Source organism: Camellia sinensis, chromosome 9 (assembly GCF_055761805.1).
Source record: "Camellia sinensis isolate YWXY chromosome 9, ASM5576180v1, whole genome shotgun sequence".
Lineage (NCBI taxonomy): Eukaryota > Viridiplantae > Streptophyta > Magnoliopsida > Ericales > Theaceae > Camellia > Camellia sinensis.
The window spans coordinates 8,852,848-8,855,159 of NC_138969.1; the positions used below are offsets into that span (position 1 = coordinate 8,852,848).

Consider the following 2,312-nt stretch of genomic DNA (forward strand, 5'->3'; position numbering starts at 1 on the left):
CATTCACATCGGCCTTCGCGGGAGGTTGGGCGAGGGGAATCGATGAGAGGAGAATCTCAGAAGACACATTGTTCCAAGGAAACTTACGTCAAGGAACATCGGTATGTTCAAGGGAAGGAGCTTTGTTTTGGCACGATGAATGAAGGGAGGTCCAAGAGGACTCAAAACGACACCGGGAGCAGCGCACCAAAAAGGCTGAAATCCATTGACAGCCGAGCTCCTGGACGGGCTAAGGAGGATTTGAGGGACTACCTCCAGAGGAAGCAACAAGACGCCAAGGTCACGTCTCCGGTCAAACCGAGAACGCCGCTCTTAGTAGAATTGGACAAGTTTGAGGCTCCGAAAAGGTTCCACATGCCGAGATTCCAGATATATGACGGTAAGTCCGATCCTAACTTTCACATTGGCTTATATTTGAACTTAATGGCACTGTATACCAGGAACGAACCATTGCTCTGCAAGGTGTTCCCCTCATCCTTTGGAAAAATCGCATCAGATTGGTTTCATAAGTTGCCGAAAGGAACTGTGAAAAGTTGGGAAGGCCTGGTCGAGATGTTTGTGGCCAAGTTCGTTACAAACAAACTGTGGCCGTTAAGGGAAGACTTCCTAATGGCTCTGAGAATCGGCAAGGATGAAAGCAACAGAGCTTATGCCAAAAGGTATTATGAGGTTTTTAACCAGATACTAGGGTGCAACCAAGAGTTGGCAGTCATATTTTTTAAGAATGGCTTGAACGATGATTGCCTGCTTCGAAAGTCACTCGCAAAGACACTGCCAAAAAGTATAGAGGAACTCATGGCTAAGAACGAGAAGTATGCGAGAGCGGAAGAAGACACGCCAAGGACAAAGGCGTCGAAACAGGAGAAGAGAAACGGCTCGCCGAAGCGAGGCCGAGGTAATACTGGATATAACAAGCAAGAGACAGGATTGAGGGCCGCACAGGTAGTCACCACCGTATTCCGGATTTCGGTTTATAAAGTTCTGGAAAGAATCAGGAACCAACCGTATTATAGAGCGCCAGAAAAGATTCCCGGCGAGTTCATGGAAAGAAGCCTAGGAAAGCACTGTGCTTACCACAATGAAGATGGACACCTAACACAGGGTTATAGAGTCCTAAAAGCACATTTGGAAGATCTGGTAAGACAAAGTCATTTAAGGGATCTAGTAATGAGGCCAGAACAAGGGAAGAGCAAGCAAGGCTGCCCCAAGCACCGGTAGCACCACCTCCACCAGCACCGCAACCGCAAGTAGACGGATCTCGAGTGATCAATGTGATTCACTCGAAGGTCAATGAGAACGAGGTACGTAGGGAGACTTAGAGTGTAAAGCACTTACAACATGTGTATCAGGTCCAGCAAAAGAGGTCTAGGGTAGACTGTAGACACCCCATTTTTGACCGACCTTAAGACTCAGACGTCATCGATTGAGCGCTCGGTGATGGTGCATGTTGTGCTCATTTAGAGGTTTCAGAGTTTTGGCTGAGAGCCTTGCCTCCGGGCCTCTGAACTCTTTTGTGCTTTGGCTCGGTTTGTGGACCGAACTTTGTTTCTCTTTCCCGGAGGGAGGGAGAGGTCTTGTAGACCATCTCTTTGTGGTCGTAGACCAATTTTCCCATTTGGAGACTAGTTTCCGATTTTTGGAGCCTTTGGTTGCGCGCCTTGTCTCGAGACCGCTTAACGTTCTCCGTTTGGCGTGATTTTTGAACCACACCTTGTTGCCTCTGCCTAGAGGAACATTGTTTTCCGAGAGACCACTTTGTGGTTGTATACCACTTTTGATGCTCGTAGACCAGTTTTCGAGGCTTTCGGCCACGTGCTTTGCCTCCCGATCTCTCGTCTTGCATCCGTTTTGGTTTGTTTTTGGTACAAACCTTGTTTTCCTTGTTTGGAAGGTGGTACAAGGATGGGAGATCAGTATTTCTCCTGGTCGACCACTTCTTCCTCTACCAGCCAGTTTTCTGGTCGGACAACTGGCTTTCTTAGTCTTTGGGGCATCTTTTCTGGTCGGCCACCACACCACTGCATTGTTTTCATGCCCTGGACTCTCTCCCACCATGGCCGACTAGTTTTTGCTCTCAGAGACCACTTCAAGTGGTCGGCTGCTTTTGACACCTTTTTGGAGATATTTTCCTCCAACTAGCACAACTGGAGGACATTAGGGCCATCCTCCATACACGTGTATGGAGGGATTGCCTTGGTGCTTAGCTTCTCCTAGAAGCTTTGCCTTTCCTCTTTTATAAGAGGGAGGCTCCTCCTCCCTTCTCTAGGTTTAGAAAATTGCCCTTAGAGAGATACATATAGTTTTGTATCTAT

The 2,312-nt window shown here is 47.9% G+C and overlaps 1 protein-coding gene across 1 annotated transcript; it reads left to right on the forward strand.

The window, feature by feature from the left end:
- Window positions 1–609: 609 nt before the first annotated feature.
- LOC145799229 (uncharacterized) lies at window positions 610–1,218 on the forward strand. The gene has a single exon (XM_082888766.1). It carries the CDS (start codon window positions 610–612, stop codon window positions 1,216–1,218), a length of 609 nt encoding a protein of 202 aa, XP_082744892.1.
- Window positions 1,219–2,312: the final 1,094 nt, after the last annotated feature.

Excerpts from the sequence above, each read along its gene's own strand:
- LOC145799229 (XM_082888766.1), top strand. The coding sequence starts at position 610 with ATGGCTCTGAGAATCGGCAAGGATGAAAGCAACAGAGCTTATGCCAAA.